Source organism: Rissa tridactyla, chromosome 1, assembly GCF_028500815.1.
Source record: "Rissa tridactyla isolate bRisTri1 chromosome 1, bRisTri1.patW.cur.20221130, whole genome shotgun sequence".
NCBI classification, from domain to species: Eukaryota; Metazoa; Chordata; class Aves; order Charadriiformes; family Laridae; genus Rissa; species Rissa tridactyla.
Window position 1 is genome coordinate 24,268,868 of NC_071466.1, and position 14,014 is coordinate 24,282,881.

At 52.4% G+C, this 14,014-nt stretch overlaps 1 protein-coding gene across 2 annotated transcripts; it reads left to right on the forward strand.

The window, feature by feature from the left end:
* The first annotated feature begins 1,592 nt into the window (after nucleotides 1-1,592).
* Nucleotides 1,593-7,048, forward strand: SHISA2 (shisa family member 2). Of its 2 annotated transcripts, XR_008467768.1 has the most exons (3): nucleotides 1,599-2,155; nucleotides 4,221-5,105; nucleotides 5,240-7,048. XR_008467768.1 is itself a non-coding variant. In XM_054209368.1 (2 exons), the coding sequence occupies exons 1-2, from the start codon at nucleotides 1,843-1,845 to the stop codon at nucleotides 4,772-4,774; spliced, it is 867 nt and encodes a 288-aa protein (XP_054065343.1). In that variant the 5' UTR covers nucleotides 1,593-1,842; the 3' UTR covers nucleotides 4,775-7,048. The 2 variants fall into 2 exon arrangements, 1 of the variants encoding a protein (XP_054065343.1); XM_054209368.1 differs by having other exon boundaries at nucleotides 1,593-2,155; nucleotides 4,221-7,048.
* The last annotated feature ends 6,966 nt before the right edge of the window (nucleotides 7,049-14,014 follow it).

A 14,014-nucleotide genomic window follows, 5' to 3' on the forward strand; every position in this document is an offset into this window, starting at 1 on the left:
GAAATAACTTTATAATAAGGATGCCTTGTCAAATTGGCCAACCTCACAGGAAGGGCAAGCTGTGGGAAGATGGATTTAGTCCATCATAAGTAATTCTTCCGCTCCTTATCTGAGGACGAGAAAAAAAGCTAGAATTTCTTCCGTTTTGCCGAGTGGTTGGTTACAGCAGAAATAATAATTCGATTAGGAAACGGCACTCCTTTTAATCTGCAGGTGCACACATCGGCTTTTTGTCTTTTGTACTGTAACAGCAATCTGTTGTGTCTGCAGTAAGTGGGAGCTCCAAAAATCAATGTACTACGACTCCCGGGGAAGAGTGTGCCAGTTGTGTTCATCACGGCCGAGCAGTCGGGCAGTGCTAACAAACTCCCTAAAGCCCCGGTCCGACGGGGCGCGGTGTTGAAACAGAGGAACATGTTCTGAGAAACAGCCTCGTGAATTTGGAGGGGGATGTCCCCCTGCACTTACAGGTACTGTCACCCGGTCACCTCCCTTCAGTCTGTGTCCCTTCACCCTGCTACCGAGACAGCGGTGCGTTTTGGAGCCAGACGTGCCATACTGGAGGTGTCTGCCTCGGCTGTGATAAGGTGTTGCCAGCGCTGACGTCCGCTGTCACTGCTGCCTGCGCCGGGACAGTGAGCACCGACAGCCGACGTGCTCCGTGCCAGTGCAGCCGCTGCGGATTCACAGCCCGGCCCTTGAGGAGTGTGCTAACCTCCTGCCATTTCACTCAAAAGTTATTTTTACAGTCCTTTAACTCTTTCTGTGAGTAGCTTTTTTTTTTTTTTTTTTCCCCCTTTCCTTGGGTCACCTTGTTCTAATTATTTTCCAGGAAATGAGAGCCAATAAAAGAAAGCCTTGCTGTTATGAATACACGTGTATTTTAAAATGTAGTTATTAAATATGTTCCCTAAGCAGAAATAAAAAAACAGCCCGGCTTACGCAAGTAATGCCACGATGGGAGTTAGCAGTTTGGGCTTTTAAGTATACGGATGGTGTTTAAAATAATACTTACTGTAGGCAGAGCTACGCTAGCGTAAAAGATAGCTCATAACCAGGGCAGGAAGAGAAAGGAAACCCTATATTCTGGTAACTATCCTCACTTTGCGAATTAAACAGCAGTATGAGCTGTCGGGGAAGTTCCCCGTTGTATAAAAAACCCCGTCGCGGTGGTGGTTTAAGAACGGCTCCCCTTCCCGCTCCGCTTCACACGGGGGCAGCAAGGCCTCGCTTCCCCAGGCAGGGACATATAACGCTTTCACCTGAGGAGCGACGTTTGCCGGGATAAACGTGAAAAGAAAAAAAAAAAAAAAAAACAAACAAAACAAAACAAAAAAAAAACCCAAACAAACAAAAAAACGCAAAGGGATTTTCTGACTCCGAAGGTGTTTTGTCTGTAAGTTTTAAAAACCCAAACAACTCCGCTTTTAACAACGCTACCGGTCCCCGCCGGCGGGCGGGGGGGGGGGGGGGGCGCGGGGCCGCCCCGTAGGGGCGTCCCCGCGCTCCCCCCCCCCCCCGCCCGCCGGCGGGGACCGGGGCGGGGTGGGCGCATGCGCAGTCGGCGCCGGCCGCTGCCTATAAAAGCGGGGCGCGGCCGCTCCCCTCACCTCAGCGGCGGCGCCGGACGGGGCGCACGGGCGGCGGGCGGAGGGTCGCCTTCTTCTTCCTCTTCTTCCTCCTCCTCCTCCTGCTGCCTTCGCCCATGGGCGCGGCGCAGGGCATGAGGAGGCGTCGGCGGCGGGAATCCCCGCAGCGCGGCGGCGGCGGCTGCCTGCTCCGGGGGGCCGTTCGGCGCTGCCCCGCGGCGGGGGGGCTCTGACCCGCCGCCTCGGCGGCGCCATGCGGGGCTGGCGGCTGCTGGAACCGTTGGGCTGGTTGTTGTTGCTGCTGCTGCTGCTGGCGGCGAGGGCGGCGGGCAGCGGGGAGTACTGCCACGGCTGGCTGGACGGGCAGGGAGGCTGGCGGGACGGTTTCCAGTGCCCCGAGCGCTTTGACGGCGGCGACGCCACCATCTGCTGCGGCAGCTGCGCCCTCCGGTACTGCTGCTCCAGCCCCGAGGCGCGGCTGGACCAGGGAGCCTGCGACAACGACCGGCGGCAGGGCGGCGGCGAGGCGGGGAGGCCCGGCAAGGACGGCCCCGACGGGGCGGCAGGTGAGGCGGCAGCGGGTCCGGCACCGGGCGGGAGATGGGGGGGGAGCTCCCGAGGATCGGTGGCTCCCGGGAGCCGTCGCGAGTTTGCGGCAAAACTTCCCGCCCGCTCCTTCCCCTTGTCGCCCGTTCCCTCCGCCGACGGGTCCGGGGGGCGAAAGGAGCGGAGGTGGGGGCGGCCGAGCCCTTCTGCGGCTGTTAACACGGGTAAAAGTACCCACGCGTGGGTGCTTATTTTTTCCCTTCTCTCTTATTTAAAAGTCCAGCCCTGTCGTCTTTAGAAGGGGGTGACACCGCCTTCCCGCAGCCTTGGACAAGCCGTTTGTCGTGCGCGACTCTGCCACCCCTCCAAACTGGCTCCTCGGCCCCCTGCGTGCTCCCCATTAAAAAGGGAAGGAAAAAAAAGTATGAAACAACCCATATGAATGAAAAAAAAAAGTAACGTGACATTTCAAAACTGCTTCTGGCAGTTCCCCGCTCCAATTGTATATGTTCGTCATCTCAGAAATCCTCGCTTAAGACTGTTTTGTACAAGACTGAGTTTTAAGGCTACACTCAAGTCTTTCTACTGCTGTTTGAAAAAAGCACCTCGGTGGCTTCCCAGCACCTTTGCTGCCATCCCCACATGCTGAACGCACCAGAAGTAGCCTGAAGTGATGTTATAATTAGGGCAGATTTACTCTTATAAAACTTGTGTGTTACAGTCTGTAGCAAGTGCATGCACCTGCTAAGAAGCTACCGTAGCACCAAGTGCAGAAGTAGAGAGATTTTTTTGCAAGCCTTTTGTCTAAAAAGTGCAAAAAAATTATGGGAGAAATCTGGCCTTTTGGTTAATAAGTTGCTCCGTGTAATCAGCTGTGCAAGGAGGCGCTCTGACTTGAGTGGACAGATAACCTCCTTTGCTGTTCTGAGAACAAGGCATTTTTCTTAACAACTAATATTTACCGCTCCGCTGGTTTGGGAGCCATTGCCCTGCCCTGGCACTGGTTAACTTGCAGGAGGGGCAGCCGTGTCCCCTGCCCCTGAGCCCAGGGCATGTCGTTGGCAGCAGTTGTGTCACCCCAGGTCAGGCAGGGGTCTGCAGCCCTGCCTGAGTCTCAGGGTTGCTGGGTTTTGGTGGAAGTGATGAAGCCCAGGCGTGTTGTGGGGAGCGTTCGCAAGTGCTAAAGGGAGGCACCTTCATCCTCGTTTTCCTGGATATGTCCATGCTGATTTCTTAGTGAGGCAGGAAAAACAGCTTTTTTCCCTGGGAGTGCAGAGCAACCGGACCCCAGGTCGTCCCAAGGATAGTGTTTCCCATCCGTCTTGCCAGGCTTCCAACCCTGCTGCCGAAGCATCACCTGTACTTTCTGCTCCTACCCCTCGCCCTTCCTTACTCCTCCTGCCCTGGTGTCCCTTCTTTAAGCCGCACGAGAAGGGATGCTGCCCCTCTACTGGTAGTGAAGCTTTGGAGCATGGTGCTCTCACCCCACCACTCGTCTTGTGATTTCTCCCCAAACCCAGGGTTGAAAGCGCAGAGCAGCCAGACACTCACCCCTGGGGCTGCAGGGTGGCAGAGCCGCCCTCACTGCTGCCCAGTCACCGCCTGTGTGTCCCCCTGCCCCGAGGGTGACAGCAGCCAGAGAGGGCTGGCGATGGGGAGCGATGTGATGCGATGCAGCACCAGGGTTTCACCACCCTGTGCTCCTGAGCAGGAATCCCTGCCCCCAAAGTATCTCCCTATGGAGCTGATTTTTCTAGTAGGGTTTACTGGAGACAAGATGTGGCGAGATGTGGAGCAATGGTTGGTGCGGAGTAGACCACCACCAACAGGAGCGAGCTGTACTCCCTCGGGGTGTGAGCTGTGGACTTTCCTCTCTGCTAGTAACTTTAGAGATGCTTTTGGAAACTCCAGCCGTTGGTTTTAGCAGCCCTTTTCATCCTCTCTGTGCAAAATGCTTGGCTGCACACACAGCTTTTAGTGCTCACCCTGCATTGACCTGGGGTGGGCCTGGGGGGATGGGACCTTCTGCTGGAGCTGCTGAGGCTTGTCCTTGTCCTCAATGACATGTTTTCCTTGCTGTTGCAGTGCCCATCTATGTGCCGTTCCTTATCGTTGGATCTGTATTTGTCGCCTTCATCATCTTGGGGTCGCTGGTGGCGGCTTGCTGCTGCAGATGCCTGCGGCCCAAGCAGGAGCCCCAGCAGAGCCGGGCCCCGGGGGGCACCCGCCTGATGGAGACTATCCCCATGATCCCAAGTGCCAGCACCTCCCGGGGCTCCTCCTCCCGCCAGTCGAGCACTGCCACCAGCTCCAGCTCCAGCGCCAACTCGGGGGCCAGAGCCCCCCCGACCAGGTCCCAGACCAACTGCTGTTTGCCAGAAGGGACCATGAATAACGTCTATGTCAACATGCCGACGAACTTCTCAGTGCTGAACTGCCAGCAGGCCACCCAGATTGTGCCCCACCAGGGGCAGTACCTGCACCCCCAGTACGTGGGCTATGCCGTGCAGCATGACTCGATGCCGCTCACCCCGGTACCCCCCTTCCTCGACGGTTTGCAGAGCGGCTACAGGCAGATCCAGTCTCCCTACCCGCACACCAGCAGCGAACAGAAGATGTACCCGGCTGTGACGGTGTAGCGCTGACGCCTTCCTTCCCCTCCCCACCCAACAGATTTTAATACCTAAACTGAACGGAGGAGAAATACTTCCTCGGAACGAAGCTCCCAGAACATCACTTGTAAATAAATTTTGAAAGGCTCATGCATGTCAGACAGTGTTTATAAACCATTTATTTTCATCGGGGTCCGTTGCCAGAAACTGTAGGATGATATCTCTGAATTAACGTTGCCAGATACGCTCTCATTCCAGTGCATGATTTACAGCGGCGAAGGATTACGCTGAAAATGCATATGCATTTCAGATCACTGTACTTGCGAGATAAATGCCGGAGCCGTTAAGTGCCCTTCAGGTATGACATGGTCAGAAGTATTTGCCTAATTAATTCATAGAAAGAGTTTTGTTACACTGTACAAGACCGCAGTACTTAAGAAACCTCTTTTCTCCTCTACCAGCTCCTTAATGGCATTTCCCGTTGCTTTACAGACAATCACCACCGAGAGCTGAACAGTGCAATCCCTGCGTGCCGGGTGCTGGTACCAGTCCCCGTGGTTTCTTACGCACCCCCGGTTCGGGGTGAAATGCCACGAAAGGCTGGGTCTTGCAAAGACCAATTTTCCTTGTCCCGGGTATTTATGTAGGAATTAGAAGAGTGTGAGTTATTCGGCTCTTCCTTCCAGTGCACTTGAAACCCTTCTTGACTTGGTTTTGCCTAAAGATCAGGACCCAGTAGTGGTTTGCACAGACTTTGTTTACCTTTGTGAACTTTTTGCTAAAAACAGGGTACGAGGTGCTTGCTCCTTCCTGACGCTCAGCAAAGCTTTTGGTACAGCCAGCAGCGTCGGGGCCGAAACTGCCTCTGCAGAGAAAGGTCGTACTGTGACGCCAAACACGCCTGATTTAACCTCACTTCCCATGAAACAGTAAACCCGTGTGAATGAATGCACTTCAAATTGTCAGCCCCAGACCCTGCTTGCCATCGAGGCAAAAAAATTCAAAGGAAATTTTGTAGGAAAACGGGCTTCATCCCTCCGCCAGCCCCCTCCGGGTCCCCAGCCCTGCTCGCTGGGGGCCACACCCCAACCTGGGCATGGTGGGGCTGGTGGAGGTTTGAAACCCATCCCATTTTCTTCTTTCCCCGCGGGGCGGAGGAGTAGGAAGGCACAGCGGTATTTAAAAACAAGGCAAAAGGCACAACTAAAGGATGAAGGTGCTTGTGGCTCCCTGTGATGCTGCAGGGGGCGGGGAGGAGGTTTGGTGCTGGGGGGGGGGCACTTTGCATTGGAGCTGCTGCCTCTGTCTTGCTTTGCTTCGCCTGGGGAAAAATACCTCTCCAGGTGGAAGAGGTGACAGCGTGCTGGGAATAATCAGACCGTGCTAATTGTAACATGTCATCCCAGATGCAAGAAACTATTTAAGGCTGGTTTTGTCTCTTAAAAAAAACAGCGTAGTCTCTGCATTTCCATCCATTCGTTCTTCAACCAAAACGCCCCAACAGAGGGCTGAGGGCATACAGCAAAATCGGGCAATTACTGTAACCAGACCAGAGCTGATAAAAGGTTTCTTATTGTCTGATACTGTATCAGTATGTAGCAATAACTGTGATACTACTATTTTTTGTATGTCCGTTTTTAAATTCCGCATAGGTGCGGAAGCGTTGCCAAATCCCATGGTTTACTTGTAAACATGCCACACACAGGCGGTCTGCAGCGGGCAGAAATGGTCTGACCACTGACACGGGAAAATGAATAGGTCATTTATCCCAGACCTGCCGTTCCCTGGCCGCGATCGCCCATTTGGACAAAAAGATTGGCTTAGGGGACCCGGCTCCCCTGCCCAGCCAGGCTGGGCGGCTTCGGCAAGGCAGCGACCGGCTGCTGGGGGCGTTGGGTGGCTGCTCTGCTCAGCCCACACAGCTCAGGGCATCTCCAAAGGCAGTAGGTGCACCACAGCTGGGTGCTGCCAGGCTTTTGAAGGACCCAATGTCCACTCAGGTCTCGTGGGGATTGAGATTTCTACCTGCCCACGTTGCAGGTTGGTCACACTGACCTTCCAAAGCTGGGTGCGGGGGCTCGGATGCCTTCAGCTGCTGGTGGCTTTGGCAGGAGCTGGAAGTGCTTGGCCCCAGGTGAGACGTGGCCGGACAACAAGCCCATCCACCCATTTGTGATCTTGCCCAACTGCCGTGCACGTGCCCTGGCAAGGACACCTCCTCTGACCTATGAAATTCAGGTGAACCTCTTTGTATATTGTTTACTTGTTTAAAAAAAAAAAAAAAAGAAAAGAAAAGAAAAATGAATAAGTTAAATTTAAGTCTGTAGAAATTAATTTACAACTGAAGGCGGAGAAACCTGAGTTGTAATAAAAGGAAGTTTGTGAGATGTGGTGTTTTTTTTAATGTCATGTACAATAATGTAAAACCAATGTTACCATTTGATATAGCTTTTAAATCTCTGGAAGGGCACTTGCTTTAAAGTGTTTCTTACAAATGAAGGAAAAAAAAAAGCCCCCTTTGTTTCTTAATAAATACTTTATGGTGTGACTTTGGTTTTGTTTGCTTTGTTACTTTTTTTTTTTCTTCAGTTAATGCTTTACTTTTCTCTGTCCATAAGAGCACATCTGACCAGCCCAGCTCTCCAGACCCTGGCAAAAAGCAAAGTTAGGATTTTTTTGTCTGTGTTTTTAAACAACAACAGTAAAACCAGCAAATTACGTGGCTGAAGGCTGTGCCCTGGTGGAGCATGTCTGAGGGGGCTTGTTTGGAGGGAAGGGGAGCAGGGAGAGAGCAGCAGAGCTTCAGGTGAGCTGGCGATCCCTTGTGTCCGCAGGGGTGAGTGGGGAGCAGCAGTGGGAGCAGCATGGGCAGAGCCCCTGGCCCCACCAGGCTCCTCCTTTCCAAGTAACACCAAATACCCTGCAGCAAATGGCATTTTTAGAGGATTTTCGGGTTCAGTTGGATTCTCCATTACCATGTAAGCATTTCGAGTGTGGAACTCTTAAGTGGCCGTGCTGTTCCCACCTCCCTCTGCGCAGGGACCCTTCTCACTTAAGCAAACTCTGTCCTCATAACCGAGACAAAAACCAACCCTCATTGTGCTGGGGGCATAACTCAGTCTGGGACAAGGCCACAGCGCTGTCCTGGTGTTTGCTCCCTCCGGCTGCTGGTGATGCCGGCACCAATGCTGCCAACCCTGCGAGGCCAAGCAGGCGGCCGAAGGAGTGGAAAAGGCATGGATCGGAAACAGGGCCTTGTCGGAGCTGCATGTTGATGACTCCAATGAATAGTAAAGAAGAGTCTGGAAAAAAACGTAGCCCTGGTCAGTCTGTACACAGCGTGTCCCAAAATGCCATGGCTTCCTGGCATCCAGGGGAGGCAAAGGAGTGGGGCTGTAAGCAGAAAGCTGGCAGGGAAGGAGGGGTCAGCCATGGCATAGAGCAGATGTGCTGGGGTGAGGGGCAGGAGACCAATAGTTTGTGTCAGAGCATTCTTCCTCCTGCTTTTATTTGTTGTTCCTTGTTTGTTTTCTCTTGGCAGTTATATTTTTTTTTTTTCTCTTGGTGGAGAGGGATAAGGTGGGGTTTTTTTTCCTGCTGCACGTGGTGACTATGGATGGCACAGGGAAAGAGAGCGTGGAAACTGTTGCAGATAAATGCTGAGCCGGCACAAGTGGTGGTTAGGAAAGCTGCGTTTATTTATGTCTTATAGGCTACAGCTCTAGTTGAGACAGGGGTCTATATGACTGCAACTTGGAAGGAATAGTCCCACCTGCGATACGATCAGCGGCGAGCCTCGAGCACTGCCCCATGGCAGCCAGGGCCAGGATGGGCACGGTGGCTCTCAGGTCCTGCCAAAGAATGTCCATCCATTCCCTAGGAGAGCTGGTCCTCCCCTTTTCAATGCAAGAGCCTGAGGATTTTAATCTGAGGATTAAAAAAAATCACAGCCATGCTTCTAAACCTCTGCATGGCCCGTAAATAGATGTTTAACCTTATCTGGCTGTAAGAAGCAATGGAAACACTCCTGCAGCCGCTGCACCCACCCTGCAGCCCTGCCCCAATGCAGGGACCCACAGGGGTCTCCACCGCAGGTGACTCACGGCTCAGGAAACCCACCCCGAGAGGCCATGCGCCTGTCTACTTGCTCAATTTCATCCCATCACTCAGTCCCATCTTTCCAGACGGCCCTAAACAATTCCTCTTTTTTCCCTGCTCTTTACACCCCTTAAATTTATGTTCTCACTTGCTTGCAGTTGAAAGTGTATGGCGCACTTTTGCAGTGCCTGTTTCTGAATGCGTTGGTGCCTATTTAAAGGCACTGAAGTGTCCACTCCTGTGCCGTGCCAGAGCTGCTGTGCACGGTAAGCAGCGACGATGGCGGGGGGAAGCCAGCAAAGCGCATAGAGGCTGCGCTGGCGCTGGTTTGCCCACAGTGCGCACACCAGCAGGGTGTTGGTGTACCCACGGTGGTGCCATCAAGGCAGCTGTACCCAGTCTTGTTGGCTTGGAGCAAGACAGGGGGGGCTGGCCAACCCATGGTGCCCAAACCCCTGGGCCACACGGGAACAGAACGAAACCCTTGCCAGCGACATGACCCCCCTCGCAACACACGCCTGGAGAACCACTTTGAGAACCTCACCTTGCCTGTTAGCCGGGCACGAGCAGAGGACAAAGCCCATTCCTCCCCATTAGCAGGAGGCTTTCCTGCCCCCGTACAGCTGTTACCAGCCATCGCCACAATTATTAGGGGAAAGTGGAGCTTGGTGCAATTAGAGGCTATTGCTTAAATGTGGCCCATAATGTCACAGGAGAGCGAGCCGGGGTTGGGGTCCCAGCTCAGCACATTAACCTCAGCACCTCCCTTTCAAAATACCTAATTTGCTGTTCGCTTTTGGTCTCGCTGGAGCTCTTCTTTCCCCTCTAGATTTTCTGCTTTCCCGTTCTTTTCCTCCCACTGAAGCTGTTACTAAATATTATTCCCCACATGTATTCCCTTGTATTTTTCCAAGCTGAATCTCATTTTATTGTTTCCTGCTCATATTTCTTGCTTCTCTGTAGGTCCCTTTGTATTAATTCTCTGTACTCAGTGGGGTTTGCAACATTTTCCTGCCGAGGATCTCTTCCAAATGGACTGAACGAGTCACTTACGCCTGTGCCATCCTTTCTCCCCTTCCCCATCCACCCTGAATGGAGCCCATTCAGTGGGACCCTGCCCTCCCTGGGGGCTTACAGTGTCCCCTGTTCTGTAGCAGAGCATTTAATCCCTCTGACAGTATTTGTGTGCAACCTGAATGGCCAGAGAACACTGGTCATTGGTGCTGTAACAGCCTCCTGTGCCTCAGCGGTGGGGAGATGCCCACCACACTGGCCCACGTGGCACAAAATACCAGTGTGGGCTTCACCCGTGGGAAGCCCTCCCATGAACCACCACCACACCATGGCTGCTTGGCACCAGCCAGATGCCATCAGCGTTGGCCCATCTGTGGCAAGCCCAGGAGGCAAGGTTGGGTGGGTGATGGCTTGCCTCAGCTTTCCAGAGTGGGACAGTGCTCCCATCCCCTGGGCTGGACCCAGCCCAGGGCTGGCTTCTCTCTCCAGGCTGCAGAGATACCCCTTCCCATCCCAACACTTACCGGTCTTGTAATTTGCCCACAGGAATGCTGTCCTATTTGCTTGGCTTAATTTGTTCTTTACATCTGGAAAATCTCAGCACGCTGACCCCAAGCTTTTTTCGCCTTGCTCATGACCCTGCACCTCTCACCTTCTCCAGTTCCTCCATGCTTGGCTTGTTCACAATGTTTTCTCATCGCCATGTGTCTTCTCCAGCTCTTGCTTGTCCCCAAGCCAGCCCTGTGCCCTTCAGGGAGCTGGGCATCGCGCTGCAGCGGCTGCCGAGCCGGACCTCTTGTGGGGGAAGCTGCACTAAATGGGGACATCTGGTTAATGAGCAGAGGCACAGCTTCATTAGGAGACTATGTGCCCATTTAACCAAAGTGCTGCCTTCCTGGTTTTCCAAATACTCCCAGCAAGGCAGCAAACATTTCACCAGGCACAGCTGAAAAGCTGTTAGGTGTGCCAGAGTATCCACTTACTCCCTAATGTTCAGTGGAAGAGGGGAAAGAAACCTCTCTGGAGCATAACGTGAATCACAGCTCTCAGATTGCAAGTGCCTCCCGCATTGTACCGGCCGCTGGCTTTGGCAAAAGAATGTTAATTTACTTTTTCTTTACATTTATCAGTTTTGCTGGTTATTTCTGATGAGATGAAACCACGCAGGTGGGTACATGCAGCTCGCCAAGGACAGACACCATTTCCTCACCTTAAACTTTGGAAACAGAATCTTTTCTGCCATCACAAGTTCTCTTCACCCACTTAGTAGGCTTACAATAGCAAAAGTAGCATTCAAATATTCAAGAAAGAGTAGAAATAACATCCTTTCTCCTAAACATAAGAATCCTTCGGTTTCAGGTAAGGAATCCCTTTTTCACTGTTATCAGTCCTTCAGAAAATCTCCAGCAAAATCAAGGCAAACAATGACATATAGAGCTCAAAAATGTCATTTAATTCAAAAGATGAGTCACTTTCCATCAAGCCTTCCCCGTATTCAGTGTTGAAACAGCTCAGGGCACGGCCCAAACTGGTTTGTCTTTGTAGGTTAACTTGAAAACAGAACCAGAAAAGTAGGAAGGCATCACTTTGGATCCTATCAATGCTATGAAGCTGGGGCAAGTGAACATCATGTCAGAAGCAGTAATCAGAGAATGGTTTGGGCTGGAAGGGACCTTTAGTTTTTTTTTTTTATTCCAACTCCTCTGCAAGGGGCAGGCACATCTTCAACTAGATCAGGTTGCTCTGAGCCCCGTCCAACCTGGCCTTGAATGTCTCCAGGGATGGGGCCTCCACCACCTCTCTGGGCAACCTGTGCCAGTGTTTCGCCACCCTCATTGTAAATAATTTCTTCCTTATATCTAGTTTAAAACCATTACCCCTTGTTCTATCGCAACAGGCCCTGCTAAAATCCAGCAATAAAATAAAATTACTTATCTATCTCCCTTCCAGGATACTGAGCAACTCCCTTCACTCAGGTTTGGAAAGCACTTTGGAAGCTGTCAGGGACAGGCTGGCAGAGCCTTTGATGCTGCTGGGCACAGAGCCGAGCTGCACTGGGCCACAAACTTCCCCGAGCTCGACGGCCCTGTGGCCACTTGCACCAGGGCAAGCCTGACCCGTTACAGGACATGGCTCCTCCGAGATGAGGACACCTGCATGTTGTGCAGTCTCTGCTGTGATTTATTACCTGAACAGTAAATATTGGCTTATGCAGCTGCTAATTCCCACAATATTTGCCTCTGGGAGAAAGAATCCTATTGACTTCACACCAGACAGGCTGCGCAGGATTGTAACCGTCTCCTTATGGGGAAAAAGTGATCCTCAGTTTACATCGGTGCAAACCAAAAGCAACTGCTGTAGAGCCACTGTGCAGTCACAATCACGCTCTCAGTCTAAAAGCTAAAATGCCACCTTTGCTATGTACGGGTAAATACACACAGTCATTACACAGGATTTAATTAACGTGGATGACAGAGGTACGCAGTTCAAGCTCTGCTACCAGGCACATCCAAATGAAGTGACACCAGGAGCACATCACCGTTCATTCCAGACAAACGCCTGTTTTGCCATGCTCGCATGTGCTTCCTGCCACGACATGGAGAAAGGAAGGGGGGAGACGGACCAGAATAGTTACAAACCCAGCGCATTATACAAACCCAACCCATGGCCCCTTTCTTCCAGTCTCCGTTCTCCTGAGGGACCAAGAGAAGCTCCTGCTGCCTGTACTGATATTACCAACAAGTACCACCAGCTCCACAGCATCCATCAAGACCAACAAACTGGTCTTGTCTGTTTTACTGTGACAACTGTGCTGGACATCTGTGACCAGGCTGTAGGTCAGTGTGAGCCAAGCCATCAGACACAAGGTGGTGAGACTGCTGAGGCTCCTGGGCACTTCACTGCGGGATTAACGTGCCAAAATGCCTTGAAAGCTTGGAGCTTCATCACTCAAGGGCCTGCTTCATGTGACCCAGCAAGCTCAGTGTCCCCACCACTCCAACAACATGACACCCTCAGGGGCACCACTTGATATCGTGGGAAACACAGAGGGGAACCAGGACCACCTCTGCCACCATCACCCCGCCATCCATGAGAGTAGTCATGGCATCAACAATGCAACATGAGCTCCCTCTGACCAAGCTTCCTCATGGCCTGTGTCCTGGCTGAGTGTGGCTGCCGCAGCAAGGTCTCACCAGCATGGTTTCACCATTCCCCCACCTGGGACACAGCCCACTCACCATCTGCCCTAAGACCTCTCTCCTCAGCATGGACAGCCAAGAACCAGCAGCAGCTTTTAGTGACATTTCAAGCCTCGTTTCTCTGTGGCTTAGTATTTCTCTTGAGGAGACACTTGCTCCTTCCAGGTTTCTGAGGACCCGCAGCACCGAGCACTGGGGCGGCGCGGGCAGGCTGGGGGCTGCGCTGGAGGCAGAGCCGGGGGCAGGCGGCTGGGTGCTGCCGCAGGAGCGCTCACACAAAGGGATTACATTTCTGAAATCTTCTTGCTTAACATTCCTCAACCAGACCTTTCTCAGTTACACTTTTATTTTTTAATGCTCCCATTTCAGACTTGAGCATTAATCTACGGGTTTAGGGACTTTGATTCTCCTTTGGTCTGGTATGAGGCACCAAAGGCTGCCGGCAACGCACTTAACAGCTGCTCCGGCAAATATTTGGCTCTGGGACCTGAGCACTAGACGCTCTCACAGCCTTGCCTGTCAAACTGTTAGGGGGAAAGTCTCCGAGGTCATTAGTCAACTAATATATCTAATAAGGGGTTTAAGCAGCAATCCATTATATTTAACAATTCTGAGAATCATTTCCCTTTTAGCGCGCTGTACGAGAGACGACAGCGCCGGGAGCAGCCAGCTAAGCATCGAGGTCTCTCACCACCAACCGCCTAAAGCTTATTCAAGTTTATCATCAATTTTACTTTGGCATAATTGATTGCCCAGATGTGTGAGCAGCTTTTACATACAGCAAAGCTCCTGCTGCCTCGCGCTCGCAGGCTGTGCTGCTGCTAGGGAGGCCCAGGGAAGGAGCAGGCGTTTACCAGGATACACCAGGAGTCCATCCCCATCTTTTTGTTTCTCTGCAAAGGAAAAGCAGGTTCTAGGATCTGGTTTCTGGGATAAAAGCATTTTGAAATGTGCT